At 36.2% G+C, this 19118-nt stretch overlaps 1 protein-coding gene across 4 annotated transcripts in view; it reads left to right on the top strand.

Moving 5' to 3' along the window:
• The window catches only part of MKLN1 (muskelin 1), a 392713-nt gene that overhangs the window by 270191 nt on the left and 103404 nt on the right, over nt 1–19118 (top strand). For all 4 annotated transcript variants that reach the window (XM_033194309.1, XM_033194310.1, XM_033194311.1 and 1 more), the window contains 2 exons: nt 9761–9903; nt 11489–11577. In XM_033194309.1, the coding sequence (XP_033050200.1) occupies nt 9761–9903; nt 11489–11577 (232 nt within the window). The remainder of the gene's footprint in view (nt 1–9760; nt 9904–11488; nt 11578–19118) is intronic.

Below are 19118 nucleotides of genomic sequence, written 5' to 3'. Positions count from 1 at the left end.
ATCCACAAATCATTATTAAAGGAAATTGAACAGTACACACTGAAAGATAACTAAGTATAGCAGAAAATAAGATACTTTAAGAACTAGCAGAACAAATAGCAGAACCCCCTTCCAGAATTTTAGATATTAGAATTAAAACTACTGAAAGATACTGGAATTAAGTCAACTACTTGTATTTAAAGAAATAAAAGAAATTGGACACTAAAAAGTGATGTGGCAGATTTGAAAAAGAGCCAAATAAAACTTATATAAATGAAAAATATAATAATAAAAGTCAGTTTTGACAAGACTTTCCACTAAGCACAGATAGAAAAGATGAAACAGAAGTGAAATTTTAAAAAATATTTTTGAAGGTAGTATATTGAAAATAAGGTAGTAAAGAGTGATGGAAATGAGTAAGACCTACTATTTGACAGCACCACAGGCTGACTGTAGTCGATAATAACTATATATATTTTAAATAACGTAAGGAGTGTAATTGGGTTGTCCGTAACTCAAAGGATAAATGTTTGAGGTTAGGAGTACCCCATTCTCCATGATGGCTTATTTCACATTGCATCCCTATATCAAAACATCTCATGTACCCCGTAAATATGTACACCTACTGTGTGCCCACAACATTTTTTTTCAAAAGTGATGGGGCCAAGATTTAGAAGACTATGGGAATTCAAAAAGAACTACTTGGGGCCACTTTTCTACTGAGTATCCTAAAGAAGTTCTAAGAGATTAAGAAGCCGAAATAGCACCTTTGGCAAACACTTGGGGCCAGGGAGATACAGGTTAGAAGCTGGAACCTGGGGTGTGGTAGGGTGGTAGACTCCTCTTGCTCTGGGTTAAGACCCTGAAGCTATGTCTGAAGAGAAAGCGTGAACCAGAAATAGTCTGGCCCTCACAGGGGGTGAAGCCCAGTTTCATATCATCCCAGTACTTGAAACTGGATTAAAATAATCAAGAATTGGTAGTATCCCTAGCAATAGACCTACAGTAGAAGATACACTTTTTTAGGAAGCTGATACCCTAGGCATCTTGTTACTTTTAGTTTTTCATATTTGATGTCTATCAAAATAGAAGGATTTACAGATAATAGGAGTTTTAGATACAAGTCTTAAAATAAGTGCCTTTGCTATGTGAAAGGAAAGAAGGAGATGAAAATTAATATTGAAAATTTTGGCAAAGAACCGAAAACTGTATAAGAAAGGACCAAAATAAAAATGAAAAAGACAATACCTAAAATGCAGATTGCACTTATGAGAATAAAATAAGAATGTATACAAAAGCATTTTCTGCAATTTAGTATACTTTATGTAAAGTAGCAGTATTGTTATAGGCAGGTATTGCTAAGAAAATAATTGTTGCCTGTAATATAGTATTGCAGATGTAAAAAGTTACTCATATTTTAGTGTATTCTAATAATAAGCTATTGCATGACCTGCTTGTTTCAAATCACTTACGAGGATAATCATGCTATGTAAATTAGTTTTATTTAGTTTTGAATAAGGAGAAACCTTATTTCGCTGAATGTTGATGTGTTTTTTAATTCTTCCCATAATCATATGGTAATTGCAAGGATTAGGATAAACATAGTAGCTACTTTGCTGACCTTAAACTATGGCAAGTATTTTGGTTTCATATACAGTTGATTCTGGTTATTCACAGTAGTTATGTCCTATAAAGTAGTCATGAACAGTGATTTAACAAATACTGAACCATTGCTCCTAGGAAAATACAGGGTTAGGTTCCTGTGAGTCTTCAGTTACAATATTTCCATCAGCTAATCAATATATAATCTTGTCTTATGTATGTTTCTGTTTAAAGAAACCTTAATATAGGTATTTTTGATTCATTAACATTGAATTCACAGCCAACAATACTATAACTTATATCATAATGATGTTTATCTAACACATGTATTTTCTCCATAAGGCATATCATTTACTTCAACTACCTTGGAAGAAGCTTATAATTGCAGTAAAAGAGTTATGATCTAACCCTTCTTATGTCAATTAAAAAGACATTTGCAGCTGCCTATACATTTTAACCAACCCTAGAGAGTTTTCACCAGTCATCTTGAAAGACATGTTTTCCATGACAGTATCAGTAGCTATTGTAACCACATATTTGGTGACAGAGAAGGGGGACATTGTATCCTTAAAGCATTTATGGGATTTTCATTCATGCTACATTTACTCTACCAGCACAGATGATCCAGAATTAACAGCAATGTTTTCTCATTAAGGTCTCAAAATATTGCCCGTATCACTGTGAAAATGGCTTTAACGTTTTTGTTTATACAAATTACAAATACTAAAAGTGAGAATCAAAAAGGAGATAAAAGCATAAGAAATGTAAAAGAAATTAGAAATCACCTGAATTCCATCATCCTGACCTCACCACCACCACCACCACCACCACCACCACTGCTGTCATTTGGAAGATAATTCAGCTTAACTCTATGCATACACTCACACGGACACATACTTTACATAAGTGGAATACCATATATGTTGGTTTTTTAAATAGGAATAACAAAATAATTGTTTTCTTTTTTTGTCCTCTCATCTCCTCTTCTCTAATAACCAATGCTAACAATCAGGTTTGTGCTCATTCATATCTTTATATGGGTTCATTACATCAAATACAAATTTAAACATGTACATGCATGCGTCTGTGTGTACTCAACAAACATACTGGCAAGTGCAAGTGTCATTATTCAGGTAATGATAGTAGGATCTTGTTACTTACTTGATTTCTATTGTATGAATATCTCACAGTTTGTTTATCCATATACCTGTTGATGAACATTGAATCGTTTTCTGATTTTTGGCTATTACAAAGATGTGCTAAATATTAATATAGAAGTGGCTGGATATGGTGGCTCATGCCTGTAATCCCAGCACTTTGGGAGGTCAAGGCAGGCGATCACTTGAGGCCAGGAGTTGGAGACCAGCCTGGCCAACATGGCGAAACCCCATATCCACTAAAAATGCAAAAAATTAGCCAGGTGTGGTAGCTCATGCCTGTAATCTCAGCTACTTGGGAGGCTGAGGCACAAGAATCACTTGAACTTGGGAGGCAGAGGTTGCAGTGAGCCAAGATCTTGCCACTGTACTCTAGCCGGGGCGACAGACAAGGCAAGACTCTGTCTCCAAAAAAAAAATTAATACACAAGTCTTTGTGGTTTTAATTTGCATTTTTAAAATGATTAATGTTACCATTTTTTGTATGCTTGTTGCTTTCTTGACTGTTTTCTGGTGAAGTGTCTGTTCAAAAGGTTTGTCGTTTTGAAATTTGTTTTCTTGTTAAGTTTCGAGCGTTCTCTGTATGTTTTGTATTTAAGTTCTTTATCAGATTTATATACGATTTGCAAATATTTTCTTTGCATCCATCGTTTCCCCTTCCTGTTCTCCCCACTCACTGCCCCAGCCTTCCTTCTGTTCCAATATTAGAGGGAATCATCATTAAGCATGATGCTTAGCTATGGATATTTTATTTTATTTTATTATTTTATTTTATTTTATATATATTTTTTGAGACTGAGTCTCACTCTCTCCCAGGCTAGAGTGCAGTGGCACGATCTCAGCTCACTGCACGCTCTGCTCCCTGGGTTCATGCCGTTCTCCTGTCTCAGCCTCCTGAGTAGCTGGGACTGCAGGCGCCTGCCACCACACCTGGCTAATTTTTTTGTATTTTTAGTAGAGATGGGGTTTCACTGTGTTAGCCAGGATGGTGTCAATCTCCTGACCTTGTGATCTGCTCACCTTGGCCTCCCAAAGTGCTGGGATTACAGGCATGAGCCACCGCACCCCACCAGCTGTGGATATTTTATATATGCCCTGTGTTAGTTTGAGAAAATTTCCTCCTGTTTGAAGTTTTCTGAGAATTTCTAATCCTGAATGGGTATCGAATTTTGTTGCTATTGTGTCACACCTTAAAACCTTTTTATGTTTCTCTATTTGTCCTAGAGCAGAGTCCAAATTTCTTAATATGGCCACAAATTACAACTCCTTCCAGCAGAAGGTGCAGGGTCTTCTATCTCATGAGTCTTGGTTGGTCTTGTGATTTTCTTTGACCAACAGAAAAGTCTAAGGAAGTGATATTGCAACTTCTAAGCAAGGCCTATAGAAACTTAGAGATAACTGTGCTTGAGGAAAGCCTGTCTAGCTTCTTTGAGGTTGAAAGCCCAATCCCAGTTAGCCCCAGCCTTCCCATTCACCACTCCAATTAAGCCCAGTCCCCTAGCCAGTCCATCAGCTTAATACAACTATATGAATGAATCCAGGAGCTACCAATGGAAAAGCTGTCTAGCAGACCCACAGAATCATGAGAAATCATGAACCACTGTTGTTTTAAGACACTGGAGTGATTTATTACATAACTTCAGATATACATAGATATAAAATCTGGACTTTTCTAGTCTCAGTTTTGTACTTCCTGTTTCTTTGCCAGTTCTTCCCATCAAAGTAAATGATATCACCAGCTACCCTGTTATTCAAGTCAGAAACTACGTCATCATCCTTGATGCCTCCTCTTTTTTCCCTGCATGCAATCTGTCACCAAATCCCATCAATTATTTCTCCAAAATGTGTGTCAAAACTGTCTACTCTTGTCCATCTCCGCACTCTTCTAGTCCAAGTCTCCTTCATCTCAACTCTTTCCTGAGTTTATTGTGACAGCATCCTAACTGGTCTGCCAGTTCTTTTAATCCACTCTCTGTAGTGCACATTGTGTGCATATGTGTGTGTAATGTTAATCAGATCATAGCTTTTTGTTGTGCTTAGTAGATCCCATTGCATTTATAATTCAAGCTCCATGTAATTGCACAAACTGCATGATCTGGTGACTGCCTGCCTCTTCATTTTTAGCACATACCATTTTCTGCCCTGCCTACTAGGCTGCGACTGACCACACTGACATTTTAATAGCGGTGCCTAGAGCTAATTTGCATAAGCATTCACTGCTTTTTTTTTTTTTTTTTTTTTTTTTTTGGCCTGGCTAGCTCTGTGCAGTAGATTGAATGGTCTCTCCCCCCACCCCCACCCCTACCAAGATATGTGACATCTCAGAATGTAACCTTATTTGGAATAAAGCGTTAGTAAATGTAATTAAGGTAGGGATCTCGAGGCGAGAGCATCTTTGATTAGAGTGGCCTGTAAATCCAATGACAAGTGACCTTACTAGACACAGAAAAGACACAGATACAGGGAAGAAAGATATGTGAAGATGGGTGGCAGAGATAGGAGTTACGCTGTCACAAGCCAAAAAAAATCAAGGGCCACCAGATATTGGAAGAGGCAAAGAAGGATCCTTTCTGGGATCCTTTGAAAGGAGCATGGTACTGCTGACACTATAATTTAAGACTTCAGGCCTCCAGAACTATGAGAAAATAAATTTCTGTTGTTTTAAGCCATCGATTTGTTATAATTTGTTATGGAAAACCAGGGAAACTAATACACCCTGTCTCACCACTGCACTCCAGCCTTGCAACAGAGTGAAATACTGTCTTTAAAAAAAAAAAGAAAAGAAAAGAGAAGGGAAAAGGAAGAGTTGGAAGAAATGGAAGTTGAAAAACTTACCAATAAAGTCAAAATGTGATTCAAACGTTTAAAATTTTACCCGCAATGTTCTTCAGTCAGACGACTATGTTTTACTTTAGATATTCTAGATTTTTATTTATTTTTAATAACAAAAATTCTGTCGATATTTGGTTATTGGTACTACTATATATGTAAAAACAGATGCTTTTTATTGGTTTTAGGCATTTAGTATATGGGATAATGGATAATGTGCAACAATTTGTATAAAGGCCCATTTTTACTATTACAGTTTCAAGGCTATGCTAAATGAATTGTCAGGGAAAGGTGATGTCTAAGACTCAAAAGGATGACTGAAGAGTGAGAGGAAGGGGGATATATGGGGATGAAGGGAGTGTGAGTTAACAAAAAAGATAGATGTGAATATCTACCTATATTATCTTAAATATGCAGAGATAAAGAGTGCGAACAGACCCATATCATCTGTTCAGTATGCAGTTGTATTCTTAAAGAAACTTTGTATTACCAAAAGACACATTACTACACCTATTAATTTAATAGGGATAAAGAAGGTTAATGACTAGAGAATATCAATTTCAATTTTCCTATGGCAATGTAATAAAGAAGTTTTAGCCGGGCGCGGTGGCTCAAGCCTGTAATCCCAGCACTTTGGGAGGCCGAGACGGGTGGATCACAAGGTCAGGAGATCGAGACCATCCTGGCGAACACAGTGAAACCCCGTCTCTACTAAAAATACAAAAAACTAGCCGGGCGAGGTGGCGGGCGCCTGTAGTCCCAGCTACTTGGGAGGCTGAGACAGGAGAATGGCGAGAACCCGGGAGGCGGAGCTTGCAGTGAGCTGAGATCCGGCCACTGCACTCCAGCCTGGGCGACAGAGCAAGACTCCGCCTCAAAAAAAAAAAAAAAAAAGAAGTTTTAATAGCTACTTAGAGTGTAAATGGTATGTAAAAGTAAACAGTCCTTATAAAGTAGTGGTTAAAGCTTTGGTCAGCTGGGGTCAGTGAGTCAGTAGAAATGCTTTTAGCTTCAACTAACAGAAGGTTCTGTTACAGTGGATTAAACAAATAGGTTTTCTGGTTGTTGTTCCCTACGTAAGAAAACTAGAGAAGATTAAATTACTAATTTACAGAAAATCAACATTGAGGTAGGGGGTGTAGTCAGCAAAATCCAGACTGTGGGAAAGTCTTAAGGACAAACAACCCAGTTTCTTCAGCAAAAAATTTAAAGGGGGAAAAATGCAATTGAGAGACACCAGTGTATTAAAAGTTACTTAAGAGGTGTATTAACCAATCATAATTCATGAGCCTTATTTGAACTTCGAACTAGAAAAACCATTTTTTTTAATTAGACAATTGTGGATTTGTGAACAGTGACAGGATTTTTTGATGCCATTATATTAAGGAGCTACTGTTATTTTTTTCTGGTATGTAACAGTATCATGAATATTTTTTAAGTCTGTATCTTGTGGAGAAATATACTAAAATATGTACAGTTAATATAGCTGGAATTTATGCAGGTTAAAGTGGCTGTGAATGAAAAAGTAAAACTGGAGGTAGGCTGCTGCTGATGAGAGTTGAGTGGCTCACTAATGGTTGTTATCTTTGAGATTCTCTTGGTCATTTCTCTTCATGGTTGCACAGTGATTGTTGCAGTTGTAACTGTTCGTATAGCAAAGAGGCAGAAGAGGAGGTAGCATTTGTTTCAGGAAGCAAAAATTAACCCATTACAAACTGCTGCTTGCATCTCGTTGATCTTTGTCATATGTCTACCCTTGCCTGGAGGGTATCTAGGAAGAACTAGGGTGGGAATGGAAGTTGGGTCAGCCAACCAACAGTGTAAGCCAGAGGCAGATGACTCATTTTTGATCTCAACTCTGTCATTTATTAACTGTGTAACTATATTTCTTCATCTGTAAAATGAGGATGAAGAGAGTAACCTGTGTTCCTATATTCCTCCCACTACTACTGTGAGTGAGCTATTGCATGTAAAAGTCTCAGCAGTGTGCCAAATAAGAAGTTAGTGCTCACAAAATATTAGGGTTATTATCATTGCCATTCTTGTCACCACCAACTTAATTCTTTTTTTATTGAGGTAAAATTCACACATAATATAAAGTTAGCCATTTTAAACTGTATAATTCAGTGACATTTAGTGCATTTACAGAATTGAGCAACTATCACCTCCATCTAGTTCCAAAATATTTTTGTTGTCCACAAAGAAACTTCATATATCCGGTAAGGAGTATCTCCCTTTCGATCTCAGCCCAGCTTTTCACAACCACTAATCTGCTTTATGCCTCTATGCATTTACTTGTTCTGGGTAAGTCAGATACCTTTTGTATCTGGGTTGCTTCCACCTTTTGGCTATTGTGAACAGTACCCCTGTGAACATTCATGTACAACTGTTTATGTATATACCTTCTTTTTTTTTCCACTTCATTTGGGTTTATACCTAGGAGTGGATGCTCTTGGTCATGTGGTAATTCTGTTTAACTTTTTGAGGCACTGCCAAATGATTTTCCACAGTATATCTACCGTTTTACATTCCTGCCAGCAATGCATGAGAGTTCCAATTTCTTTACTTCTTTGTCAACACTTATTGTTTTGCATTTTTAAATTATTATTATTATTGCCATCCTAGTGGATGTGAAATGGTATTTTGTGGTTTTGATTTACATTTTCCTGGTGACTAATGATGTTAAGCATCTTTTCATGTGTCTGTTGGCCATTTGTTTACTTTGGGGAGAAAGGGCTATTCAGGTCCTTTATCTATTTTTAAGTTGGGTTGTTTGTCTTTTTGTTGTTAAATTGTAAGGGCATTTTTAATATATTCCAGATACCAGACTCTTATCAGATACATGATTTGCAAATATTTTCTCTCATTCTATAGGGTGTCTTTTTACTTTCTTGATAGTATCCTTTGATACTAAAGTTTTAGTTTTGATGAAATCCAATTTATTTTATTTTATTTGTACTTTTGCTGTCCTATCTAAGAATCCATTGCCAAATCCAAAGTCATGAAGATTTGCCTGTAGTTTTTGTCTAAGATGTTTAAATTTTTAGCTCTTATATTTAGGTCTTCAGTCTTTTTTTTTTTTTTTTTTTTCTTTTTTTCCGAGCTGGAGTCTTGCTCTGTCACCCAAGCTGGAGTGAAGTGGCGTGATCTTGGCTCACGGCAACCTCCGCCTCTGCAGTTCAAGCAATTCTCCTGCCTCAGCCTCCTGAGTAGCTGGGATTATAGTCACCTGCTACCATGCCCAGCTAAGTTTTGTATTTTTAGTAGAGATGGGGTTTCACCACGTTGGCCAGGCTGGTCTTGAACCCCTGATCTTGTGATCCACCCCCCTTGGCCTCTCAAAGTGCTGGGATTACAGGTGTGAGCCACCGCACCCGGCCAGGTCTTCAGTCCTAAAGGATTGATGTTGGATCAGTTTTTATCCATTTTGAGTTAATTTTTGTGTGTGATAAGAGACAGCAGGACCAGCAAGTTTATTCTTACCACCTTTATCATCCAATATCGTGAAGCATGACGTCTCTCCAACAAAACATCTGAATTGTTTTTCTGAATAGCTTTTCCAGCATGTGTTCAAGCAGTCGTGATTTTCCTCTTAATTTTTATAATAGAGAACTATCTGCGTGATGTAAATTGTTCTCTATTTGATTGATCCCATTTTATCCAATGTGCAGTAGGAAAACAAGCTACATTAGACATATCTAGAGTAGATGTGGGTTTTAAATTCGTAAACTTGGCAGGGTTGATTAGTAAATCTTTGTTTGCTTCTAGATCTAAAAATTTTAGTGCTGCTTTCAAACATTGATTTAGTTATTGAAGTAGAGTCCATAGGAATATGTAATTGCTATTTTTGTATTCTAATCTTGTTTTATTTGGTTTTGCATAGTCTGGTTATATCTTTTATTGAATACCGTTCTTTGATTAGAAGTTATCTCACTAGTTCTTTTTTTCCCCCTTCACCTGCAGTGTTGGGGATAATGTAGTTTTTGGGATCTACTGGAGTGAAAAGTGGTTCTGGTGGGATAACCTTTAAAAGGCTGTTATGTACTTTTCAGTAACTTTAAAAAAAAATCTGCTAGTACAGGATGGACAAGGATGAACCTTATACATTTTCCTGTTAACTGGCAATAGTTTTAAAGTTGTCTAACATTTGTTTTAAACAAAAGAGGATAAAATTTGTTTGTTTCTGTTTTTAGTACTTGATTCTAAAGCTCGAAAGGCCTGCTATAGTTCAGAATATCACATTTGGAAAATATGAGAAAACTCATGTTTGCAATTTGAAGAAATTTAAAGTCTTTGGTGGCATGAATGAAGAGAATATGACAGAGCTGTTGTCCAGGTGAGTTATGGTTATAGGGAAGAGAGCTATCTTCTAAACAAAATGTAGTCTTAGTCTCTTTGTAGCTAATCTGCATGGTTTGGTTTTTCTTTCAAAGGAGAAAAGAGTATTCCTTCTCTTCTATTCCTAATGCCTTAGTTTAATACTGTGGGTTGAGTTAGCTTTCTTTCTTTTTTTTTTTTTAAACCAACAGACCCTAGTTAATATTTTTACCAAAGAAGAATCAAACTTTTTTGTTTCTTCCTTTTTTAATTGTATTTTTGAGCTGTTAATGACTTCAGAAATATTTTCAGCTTTAATAAAATTTTTTGCTATAATCTTTGCTATAAAAAAATACAGGCTCTATCCAAAATGCTAAGATTAATTGCCTTAATCCAGAAGCAGTGGTTTACTGTAAGTTGGAGACTAAAAAGAGGAATGTTTTATAAATTGAAAGATGCATGCCTGTCACTTGGAAGGAGCTCAGTAAATTTGAGTTTTAATAATATTAGACAACCAGGAATGAATGTGTTAATTTGCTGCCCAGCAAATGAAAAATCAGATAGCTAATAGAATGGACAAATGAAACCATGGAAATTCAGAATATATTTGTGATGGCTGGGCACAGTGGCTCACGCCTGTAATCCCAGTACTTTGGGAGGCCGAGGCAGGCGGATCACAAGGTCAGGAGTTCAAGACCAGCCTGGCCAACACAGTGAAACCCTGTCTCTAATAAAAATACAAAAATTAGCTGGGCATGGTAGTGGGCAACTGTAGTCCCATCTGCTTGGGAGGCTGAGGCAGGAGAATCGCTTGAACCTGGGACTCGGAGGTTGCAGTGAGCTGAGATCACGCCGCTGCACTCCAGCCGGGGCAATACAGCAAGACTCTGTCTCAAAAAAAAAAAAAAGAATGTATTTGTGATATGGTATGGCCCATTAACATAATATTTTATATAAGCAAATACTCTATACTGTATTTTATTTCAGTCATGAGAGTATTTCAGAAAATATAATAGCAACCTGAGGGTGAGTGACTTTCCCATAAATCCTTATGTCAATCCTAGGTGTTTAAGTAGAGAGGTGATATGCATTTATTTTTATTTAGGATAAAGCAGATGCTATTAAACAGAGTAAGGCTGGCTTTGAAAATTTGTTGAACTATAAAGGAAACATTGGCATCTCAGAATTAAATAACTGAATTCTTTGGTGTATTCTAATATGTGGTTTTGTTTAAGTTGTCGGATTTGACTGTGAATTGTTTTTTAATTTCCTTGTTACCATTTGAAAATTTTGTTATATTCAGTTATCTATTCAGGACACTAGGCCCTGTCACACATTTTTAAGCACTGTAGCTATATTCTTTATAATACTGAACATTTTTCATTAATCCTCATATAATTAAGAGAATCCAGTTATAATGCTGTTGATTTGAATGTGCTAGTTTTGACCTATATGCCCATGTTCAACTACTTGTTTATATTGTCTTAGTCATAATATTTTGAGCATTAGTTTGAACTTAAAACCTGAGTATGCATTAGTTTGTGTTCTAGTGCATTTACTAAATTATGAAGTCAGATTCAACAGCCTTATTTTTTTTCCCACAGTGGCTTAAAGAATGATTATAACAAAGAAACATTCACCTTGAAGCATAAAATTGACGAACAGATGTTCCCTTGTCGATTCATTAAAATAGGTAAGATTTTAGCATTTGGAAATAGAAACAAATTCTTAGTATCATTAGTCAGCAAACTATAGCCCATAGACCAAATCCTGCAGGCCTCTCGTTTTTTTAAATACAATTTTATGGGAACATTGCTACACTGGTTTGTTTACATATTGTCTGTGTCTGCTTTTGTGCTACAGAAGTAGACTTGAGTAGTTGCAAGAGACCACATAGCCCACAGAGCCCCCTAAATTTACTCTTTGGCCCTTTATAGGAGAAGTTTGCTGACTTCTGCTTTTTATAAATTCATTACTAAATGGCAGTTATTTCAAGTGGAATCTTTTCCATATGTTTTCTCATTTGAAAGTTTTCTAAGATTTTATGGGATCTAGTGATTTAATTGCCTTAATTTTATGGAAGGTTTATCACTTATACTAAAACAATAGTATTCTAAAACCAAATACTGATAAAATCCTTAAGGCAGTATGTTATGGTTATTATCTGTTATGTTCTTTTATTTTATTTTATTTTTTTAGTTAAATGCTGGTCAGACCCATTACATTTATTTAATAACCCATCGATAGGTTATAAATCACTGTTTGAAAAATATTACCTTAAGGCATGTATTTCTTTAGCAAGTATTTTAGCTTAAGAAAGTATAATGCATCCTCAAAATGAGTATTTTTCAGGTGATTTTGTTTCCTTTAGGATTTATTATTTAGAAGGTAGGGAAGTTGAGGACTTAAATCCTGGCTAACACGGTGAAACCCCATCTCTACTAAAAATATAAAAAAAAAATTAGCCGGGCATGGGCGCCTGTAGTCCCAGCTACTCGGGGAGCTGAGGCGGGAGAATGGCGTGAACCCATTAGGCAGAGCTCCCAGTGAGCCGAAATCACGCCACTGCGCTCCAGCCTGGGAGACAGAGCGAGACTCCATCTCAAAAAAACAAAAAAACAAATCTTCTAATTTATAACCATGTTGCATACTTTTGAGAATATTATATTAATATGGGGATTAAAGTGAATTAGATACTTTGAAGAACAATAATAAAAGCCAGATTCCACATTTTGGTTTGGGAGAATAATTACTCTTTTGGAACAAACATAGTCATTGTTTGCCAATCTATCAAGAGTTGCTGCCGTTTTGTTTTGTGATTCGGATAGTTCTGTTGGGCAAAAGAATATTTGAGGTCTTAAGAAAGACTGCTTATATACAGAAACTGTTTTTGGAACAATTGGATTCTAATATGTCACTTAGTAGTATTATAATTTCTGTTATAATAAATATAAATAAAAACCTATATTCTATTTTCTTATAAGAATTTATGAGCAAGCAAATTTTAAAAATAAATTTAACTTTCGGTTATTTCCTTCTTTTGTACTGAGTAATGTTTTCATCATTATTTAGACTTACCAGTTCCTAAAGACCTTTGCATAGCTTTAACAATTTTATGATTTTATATTTCAAGTATACAAGCAGTGGAAATGGGAACCTTTTCTAGCTCTGTCAGCCTTTTTTCTCCTTTCTTTTCTTTTTTGCTGAGTATTTGAATATGTACACTTAAAAAATTTCCCCCCAGCTTTACTAAGGTATAATTGACAAATAATTATATATATATTTATGGTTTACAATGTGATGTTTTGACATACGAATACATTGTAAATTATTAAATCAAGCTAATTAACATATCCCTCACCTCACATACTTAAGTTTTTTTGTGGTGAGAACATTTAAGATCTACTCTCTGAGCAATTTTCAGTTGTTATTACTGTAGTCACTATGCTGTACAGTAGATCTCATTCTAGATGTAGAACAGTAGATAAGTTCTACAGTAGAACTTATTCTTCCTGTTTGACTGAAACTTTTTACCCTTTCACCAACAGCCACCCGTTTCTCCCATCACCTTTTTAATTATAGGGCATAATGATGTCTTTTACTTGATCTAGGGTTAGTTTTATGGTATTAGGCAAAATGTTAATTGGAGCTTTCCAAATAATAGTAGACACTTATTAGCCCATTTTCTATTTAGAATATTAATATATGGATAACTTAGTGTGTCTTACTTTTCTCTAAAAGATGTTAATACCAGTCAGCAGTATCTGCTTCCCAACCCTTTCCCAACATACTCTTAAGAACTTTTTGTAGGCCGGGCACGATGGCTCATGCCTGTAATCCCAGCACTTTGGGAGGCCGAGACGGGTGGATCATGAGGTCAGGAGTTCAAGACCAGCCTGGCCAAGATGGTGAAACCCCGTCTCTACTAAAAAATACAAAACTTAGCTGGGTGCGCTGGTCGGCACCTGTAATCCCAGCTACTCGGGAGGCTGAGGCAGGAAAATTGCCTGAACCTGGGAGGCGGAGTTTGCAGTGAGCCGAGATCATGCCACTGCACTCTAGCCTGGATGAGACAGCAAGACTCTGCCTCAAAAAAAAAAAAGAACTTTTTGTTTTAAGTAATATAAGGAAAATATGGAACTAAAAGGCCATGTTAGGTCAGTAGTTTTAGTTTGTCATGTTTTCTTCAAAAGTTATTCCAGTAGAGGACTTGAATGATGTATAGCTCTCTCGGTGGTAATTTAGCACAGACATTTATTTGGTTCAGGTAAATTGTTAGAATTTGACTTAAAAGAAAAAAAGCCTTTGAGTATTTTACATCTGTGTTCTATAGTGACATGTTTGAAAGATCTTGCTGTATTTAAAAAACAAGTTAATGCCTACACGGCACAATTTCTAAATTTAGTCAGCCTTCAATTATTCACAGTAATGGAGGAGAACGGAAGCAAGGCTAACACAATGGCAGATCATCTCCAAGTTGTTTATTGACATGTAACTATAATAATTTTCATTTATAATGAATATAGCTTATTCATTTAAGTTTTGCTTAACGCAAATTGAAGTAAGTTTGGTCATAAATTGTTAACAAGGAAAATAGCCCACATTTCTACTGTGTGGCAGGGGTTAAGTGTTAAGATCTGTTGTGGGTAATTCAGAGTACCAGCAAAGCTGAACTGATATCATTGGACTGCCTTCCTTCAGGTAAATTTTACTTTCTTAAGTTACCTTTTGTATAAAATGAGGATATTAATGCTTTTTCTGTCTAATGGTAGGATAGGTAGCTGTATTGGATATTTTCTTGAGTTCTGTTCTAGTTTGTGGATCTGTGGTTTTAAGAGTGCATTTATGGAAGATGATTTCATTTTGGATATCTCTTTTGTGCATTTTTATACTTATATTTTTAAAGCTTGTGTTTACATGCCTTCTAACATGTAGTATTTTAGGGACTTTGATGGGAATTAGTGTAGAAGGAGAGTTGGCTTTAGAAAGAAGCTTGGTTTTAGATAAGACCTAGAGGTAAAATGAAAATTTAGTAACAGAGGTGAGTTATTAATTGGGAGACTGGATTCCAGAGGGCAACTTAAAGTTTGGGAAGGGAAACCTCAGCAGGAGACTAGATCAGAGGAAAGTAAACATAAAGTAGAGAGGGATAAGGGTATTGGTTACAGATGGCTCGAAGGGTTTACATTCTGATTCATAGTCACAATAACAGCTGTATAAAGAAATCAGGGGTAGGTGAGGGCAAAAGGAGGTACAGGGTCTTGGAAGGATTCAGGGGGAGTCTTGGTTTTTGGTAAATGGAGAGATGTGGATTTTTGTAAAGGAGTCATCTGCAGCCTGGATGATTGTGGAGACTTCAGAGAGCGGCTTTTGCTCTGGCTGGATGTAGTGTGAATTCTGAGCATGAAGTCTGAGTATTAAGTCCAGGAAGCCCTTTAGGAGAGCATGTGGAAAAGTGACATTTTAGAAGTGTACTATTAAGAGGAAAATTAATATAATAATAATAGATAACAGCTAACAATTATTGAACACTTAGTATGTGCCAGTTACTGTGCTAAGTATACTTATGTCATTAAATCTGTAGTAGAATAGTAGATGCACTATTTCAGAATAGTTAATCTTGAATTTTTAGGATCTCTCAGAACCTCTTTTTTTTTTTTGAGATGGAGTTTCGCTCTTGTTGTCTAGGCTGGAGTGCAATGGCACGATCTCGGCTCATGGCAACCTACTGCCTCCCATGTTCAAGCAGTTCTCCTGCCTCAGCCTCCCAAGTAGCCAGAATTACAGGCATGTACCACTATGCCCGGCTAATTTTGTATTTTTAGTAGAGACAGGGTTTCTCCATGTTGGTCAGACAGGTCTTGAACTCCCGACCTGAGGTGATCCGCCCGCCTTGGCCTCCCAAAGTGCTGGGATTACAGATGTGAGCAGTGGCAGGGTCTTGCTGTGTTGCTCAGGTGGCACAATTAGAGCTCACTGCAACCTCCAGCTCCTGGGCTCAAGCCATGTTCCCACCTCAGCCTCCCTAGTAGCACACCACCACACCTGGCTAATTTTAAAAACAATTTTTTTGTAGAAACTGAGTCTTGCTGTCTTGCCCAGGCTGGCCTTTTTATGAAAAAAGGTGACACACAGGGATGTTGATTATATTCATGTCTGATAGTCCTGTGGGGAAAACTGGTGGCTGAATCCTAGAATACAAACTGCTAGCCTTGGGATATGTATTAGGAGTTTCTAGTTCTTTTATTTGATGAGGGAGGCATCTTTTATTAGGGAACAAAAACATGTGCCTGGAGCTTTAATTCACTTTTAGATTTCTTACAGTATTCTATATGCATTATTAGTATTGTTAATGCTATCAAAAATCACTGGCATTTGAAGTGAGTGGACATCATTCTGCTCATTTTTTACATTCCCTTTTAGTCATGAAAATTAATTATATTGTTTATTCATCTGTAATATATGATGCCCTTTGGTGAGATAACTTCATGATTTACCTCCTTCCTCTAAAGGTATTCTTTAAAGGTATTAAAAATTATAACTAATTTTATTCTAGAAATATTTCTATTGGACCATTGGGTAACAGAATAAATTTCACTGCAAGTGTTTTAAAAGGTTTTTGTTTTGTTTTGTTTTGTTTTTTAAGAAACAGTGTCTTTCTCTGTTACCCAGGCTAGAATTTAGTAGTGTGGTCATAGCTCACTGTAACACTGAACTCCTGGGCTCAAGTGATCCTTCCATCTGGCCTCCCAAGTAGCCAGGACTACAGGCGCATACTATCATGCCCAGCTGATTTTTAATTTTTTTTTGTAGAGATAGGGTCTCACTATGTTTCCAGGATGGTCTTGAACTCCTGGGCTCAAGTGATCCTCTTGCTTCCGCCTCCCAAAGTGTTGGGATTACAGACGCGAGCCACTGCACCAGGACCAATAAATGAATTCTTAATGAGACCTGGACCTGGAAATCTCTAATATTTTATGTCTGGTGACATATATAGACTATATTCTTGGTGCTTTTTGAGTTTAGAATTATATTTTATTCTAACTCTTATACTACTTGATGGTTATTGCTATGTGATTTAGTAGATAAACTTTTAAATGACACTGCTGCATAAAGAAATAAACACTGAAACAATAATGATAATTTAATATTTGTTAAAAAAAACTTTTTGAAATACATAAGCAAAGGCATATTAAATATCCCAGGAGTACTTCATACATTCTCATGACTGGTTGCTACTGCCTGTGTTCTTATTCACACAGCTTCCTTTATATCAGTGGTACCCAACTTTTTTAACACCAGCAACCAGTTTTGTGGAAGATAATTTTCTATGGATCCAGAAGTAGGGGCAGGGTGTGGCAGAGAGATGGTTTTGGGATGAAACTTTTCCACCTCAGATCATCAAACATTCGATTCTCATAAGGAGTGTGCAACCTAGATCCCTTGCATGTGCAGTTCACAGTAGAATTTGCACTCCTTTGAGAATCTAATGCCAATGTTGATCTGACAGGAGGCAGGGCCCAGGCGGAAATGCTCCCTCATCCGTTGCTCACCTCCTGCCGTGCGACCGGGTTCCTAACAGGCCACGGACCTGTACAGGTTTGGGCCTGGGGGTTTGGGACCCCTGTTTTAGATGACAAAAATACATAAAAGTATTGTACCCCATATGTCTTCCTTATTCAGTCAGATATTGGAAATCATTAAGCCTGGTGTCAGCTATTCTGGATATTCTATTTTGATGCTTCATCAAAACTCTCCAAGTGTTAGTTTCTTAAAGATAGTTGCATTATTGATTCTGAAACTGCATCAGTGAATCTATTGCTACATTAAAATTCACTGGTCTATCTTGGACTTTTTACCCAGGTGTGATTTTGTAACATTCATTGGTTATTTAGAAAACATACAGATCTCCCAAATGTTGAAACACTTCATTATATAATATTTTAAAAATCACGTTTATTAATATCACAAGTAATCTCATTTAAAAACATCTAAGCGTTGGGAATCAGTTAGTCTCACAGTGGTGGGTACTTAGCTTCCAAAATTCTAATTTTTCTCTTGAAAGCTTGGTTTTTATCCTTGACAGCAAATATCATTAATTATTTTCCTTGAAATGACATGTAAATGTTTGGCAGATACCCAAATCTAAATAATCATAGGTTGTCTGTTTTTCTTTCAAGAATAAAATGGCAACCCATGAAAAATAAATTGGTTTTTAAACTAACAACTTGAATAATTGTACAGGTCCTTTCCTTGAGATAACCACTGTGCTTTGGTATACAACAAAAATGCTTTATATGCAATTCTCATTTTGTCACACAGGATATTAAAAAGATGTGTACTTAATGATGGGAGTTTAATAAAATTTTCTATGCCATTGGCAAAATTTTATTTTATTTTATATTTATTTATTTATTTTTATTGCCAGTGTATGGTGGTGAGGAGTACAGTGCAATTTGTACTTACTGAGCACTACTAGTACTGTTTGGTGCCATTAGTTTGGTACCAAGGTGCCAGAAGTTTTACACACCATTGCTTTTGTGCCATTAGTGCAATGTTCTATTATTAAAAGGCTAGAAAACTGTTTATTATGTTATTTTGAAAAATAGTTATTTTGAAAAATAACTAGTGTTGCTATAAAAAAAAAATAGTTTTGACTACATGGGACCTCTGGAAAGACCATTGGGATTTTGATTGACATGATGTTAAATTTATAATTAATTGGAGAAAACTACACATTTACAACATTGAGTTTTCCTATATAGGAACATAGTAGGTTCTTTCATGTATTCAATTATTCACTACAATTTTATATTTTCTTATAAATATTGTGTATTTTAAGTTTATTCTGAGATATTTTCAGCTTTTTGCCATTATAAATAGGACTTTTTTGAGTTATATTTTCTAATTGGTTATTGTAGGTATAGGAAAAGTTTATTTTTGTGTGTTTACCTTGTTTACAAATAAAAGAAAAGTTTTTCAATTGAATATATATATATATATATATATATATATATCTTTTTTTTTTTTTTTTTTTTTTTTTTTACATTGAGACAGTCTTATTCTGTTGCCCAGGCTGGAGTGCAGTGGTGCGATGGCAGCTCACTGCACTGTCTGCCTCCTGGGTTCAAGCGATTCTCTTTCCACAGCCTCCCGAGTAGCTGGGATTATAGGCGCATGCCACCATGCCTGGCTAATTTTTTCTATTTTTAGTAGAGACGGAGTTTCACTGTG

This window comes from Trachypithecus francoisi, unplaced genomic scaffold (assembly GCF_009764315.1).
Source record: "Trachypithecus francoisi isolate TF-2019V2 unplaced genomic scaffold, Tfra_2.0 Lachesis_group4, whole genome shotgun sequence".
In the NCBI taxonomy this organism is placed as follows: domain Eukaryota; kingdom Metazoa; phylum Chordata; class Mammalia; order Primates; family Cercopithecidae; genus Trachypithecus; species Trachypithecus francoisi.
The sequence above is the reverse complement of the archived record's forward strand: the minus strand, read 5'-3'. Positions and strand labels throughout refer to the sequence as shown.